This window comes from Drosophila eugracilis, unplaced genomic scaffold, assembly GCF_018153835.1.
Source record: "Drosophila eugracilis isolate 14026-0451.02 unplaced genomic scaffold, ASM1815383v1 contig_367, whole genome shotgun sequence".
In the NCBI taxonomy this organism is placed as follows: domain Eukaryota; kingdom Metazoa; phylum Arthropoda; class Insecta; order Diptera; family Drosophilidae; genus Drosophila; species Drosophila eugracilis.
The window spans coordinates 4821019-4824098 of NW_024573224.1; the positions used below are offsets into that span (position 1 = coordinate 4821019).

A 3080-nucleotide genomic window follows, 5' to 3' on the forward strand; every position below is an offset into this window, starting at 1 on the left:
AAAAAACAACACACAATCCAAAATGCGATGCAATTGTTGGCTGCTGGCCGTGTTGTTTGATATTTATCGTACTTAATTTTTCGATGTGTTTTGCTGTCTTGGCTATTTTTGGAGAATTTCACGTACGAGACTCATAATTCGTGCGATAATTTACACAAAATTAGGCAACTGTCTAGCCATCGAACCTTTTAAAGCTATTGGAGCACTCCGATGCGTTTCCCACGCCAATTAGAATTAGTCGCCGGATCGAGACCGAGTTCAATTGAATTTTGAGGCGACATCGAGGTCTGTCAGATAATTGCAAGAGAAAATTGGAAAATTCAATTTAGTCGCTCGGCCAAATTGTCCGAAAATTTAACATCACCTTTTATTTCACTCTGTATCGCCTCTTTTATGACACAGCGCGGCTTTCCGCTTATAATTTGTGTTAACAAAACTTTTGCCATAAAATGTCCAAAGTGAAACTCATAAAACGCAAAATTGTCGGTGCGGTCAGATATAATTAATGTGGGGCAAGTTTATTCTTCTCGTGGTTAATCTTCGCCTCTAATCTCGGGCCGTAGAAGTTTGCGACCGCCTGCCCCCACAAACTCCTCCCAAAGCAATTAAAAGTCTAATTAGAATGTCATTAGATGGCTGCAAGTGCTAAATGGTCAGGTAGTAGTCAAGTATCACAATAAATCAAAATGTTCCATCTTGATTTGAAAATATCTAAATAATTGGTCAATTAAATGGAATTACAAGCAAAAGAGGTATATAAACATTATCATGTTTACTGACTTCCCATGATTTTTCTATCAAATTCTTGAAAATTCCCCTTTGGCAGCTCTTTTGGAACATTTTCGGAAAGTTTAAATTTAAGGTTCACCAGGATGACGACGCATTTTTACTATCCAAATAAGGAGCTGCAGGAGGAGCTGATCTGCATATCGAAGTCATTGGTGGCACCTGGAAAAGGAATCTTGGCGGCCGATGAATCCAGTGCAGTAATGGGCAAGCGCTTTCAATTAATCGGAGTAGAGAACACGGAGGAGAATCGCCGAATATATCGGCAAATGCTCTTCACCACAGATCCAAAGATATCGGAAAATATATCTGGAGTGATATTCTACCATGAAACGTTGCACCAGCGCACGGATGATGGACAGCCATTTGTAGAGACCCTCAAGAAAAAGGGCATCCTGACTGGTATCAAGGTGGACAAACACTTTTCGCCACTCTTTGGCTCCGAGGATGAGTTCACCACCCAGGGACTGGATGATCTGGCCAGTCGGTGTGCCCAGTACAAGAAGGAGGGTTGCAGCTTTGCCAAGTGGCGGTGTATCCTGAAGGTCACCAAGAATACGCCTTCGCCGCAGGCTATTTTGGAAAATGCAAATGTCATGGCCCGATATGCGGCCATCTGTCAATCACAGCGTCTGGTACCGATTATCAATCCCGAGGTTTTGTCTACGGGCGACCATGACTTGGATCGATGTCAGAAGGTCAACGAAATCCTGCTGGCTGGTGTCTACAAGGCTCTTAGTGATCACCACGTCTTCCTCGAGGGAACCCTCCTGCAGCCTAGTATGGTAACGCCTGGCCTGCAGAGTAACAAGAACCATCCGCCTTCGGACATCGGATTGGCCACAGTTCTTTCCATCAGGCGAACTGTTCCCCCAGCCGTTATGGGTAGGGATTTCTATATACCTTAATTGATTTTTTCCGTTTTAATAATTATACTTATGACAGGAGTACTATTTTGTAGTGGAGCCCAATCAGAGGAAGAGGCGTCGATAAATTTGAATGCCATCAACAACGTACCGCTCTGCAAGCCCTGGGCCATGACTTTCGCCTTCGATCGGGCTTTACAGACCTCTATCTTGAGAACTTGGGGTGGCAAGAAGGAGCAGATCAGCCATGCTCAGAATGAGCTTATCAAACGTTGCAAGGTTTGTAAATTATTTGTTCTTTAAACAGATTTTTTATCAAAAATAATATTTAGGCTAATGGACTGGCCAGCATTGGAAAGTATGTAATTGGTTCCGTAGAAAGCTCAGCAGGCACAGAAAGACTTATCCAGGAAGCAGTCGAATTCTAAAGATCATCGATCATCCTTGGGAGTGGTTAGGATATAAAACTCTTGGCACGAGGAAAAAACACCTTTGGACCAAATATGTTAAAAATAAAATTTTCTGATTAAATTTAAAGATATTGATAATTTATTGACCGATTTTTTAAGAGGATATCCCTTTACCTATTTATTGTCAATATTATTATACCAATTTGTTTTTAAATCAATAAATATATATTATATATCTGAGTGTTTTCCTTGCTTAACCGTGTTTAACTGTTCCTTGGTGACTTCTGGCCAACACTTGACCGCAGGCCGCGTGTTTGATGCCAACCAGTCGGGCCGAACAAGTCGAAATATTGTTAACAAGCCTGCAAAGAGCAACATGACTCTTGGAGCGAAGTGTCGGCTTAATCCGCGGAGATTACCAGACGACCGCGCGACACGCAGCTGCGTTCAGAGCTCCAGCTCCGCTGCAGCTTAATTAACGCAGGCGCATGCCAAAAACCAAAACGACGGCCATGTGCAACAGCAACATCAACAGCGGCAACACTAACAGCGGCAACACCAACAGCAGCAACCCCGGGTTGAGTGTTTCGACTTAATCAGGCGGTTCAGAGCCGCTCAAGTCGGTGTCATGTTGTTGGCAAATTAGTCAGGCTGCCAACAGGAATCAGGGAAGGTGCAAAGGGTGTCTTGCACACAAATCGCAATAATTAAAATTAAAGCAGTCACTAACTTATAGCCTCGCCTCTCGCTGCAACACAAACTCCTCCCAGTTGTCACGCACAGAATTTTTAAACAGCCAAGCGGCTATAACTTACGTCAAGAGAAAGGACTTTAGTGTACCCAAGAAAACTCAAAATTTATTTGAAGAATAATAATATATTTAAAGTTCAGTTTCATATGTCATTTTTGTACATTTATTAACGTAAGTTGAAGTAATTTTTATTAAAGATTTGAAGGTAATATTTAAGCCCAGGGTATGTTTCCGGGAAGCTCCCCTTCAAATTGATGTCTTTTCACC

General features: G+C 42.3%; 1 protein-coding gene across 1 annotated transcript; it reads left to right on the top strand.

Annotated features, from left to right (window-relative positions):
• Window positions 1-826: 826 nt before the first annotated feature.
• Window positions 827-2223, top strand: LOC108113538 (fructose-bisphosphate aldolase). Its single transcript, XM_017224133.2, has 3 exons — window positions 827-1671; window positions 1732-1931; window positions 1985-2223. Exons 1-3 carry the CDS (start codon window positions 873-875, stop codon window positions 2078-2080), a joined length of 1095 nt encoding a protein of 364 aa, XP_017079622.1. The 5' UTR covers window positions 827-872; the 3' UTR covers window positions 2081-2223.
• The last annotated feature ends 857 nt before the right edge of the window (window positions 2224-3080 follow it).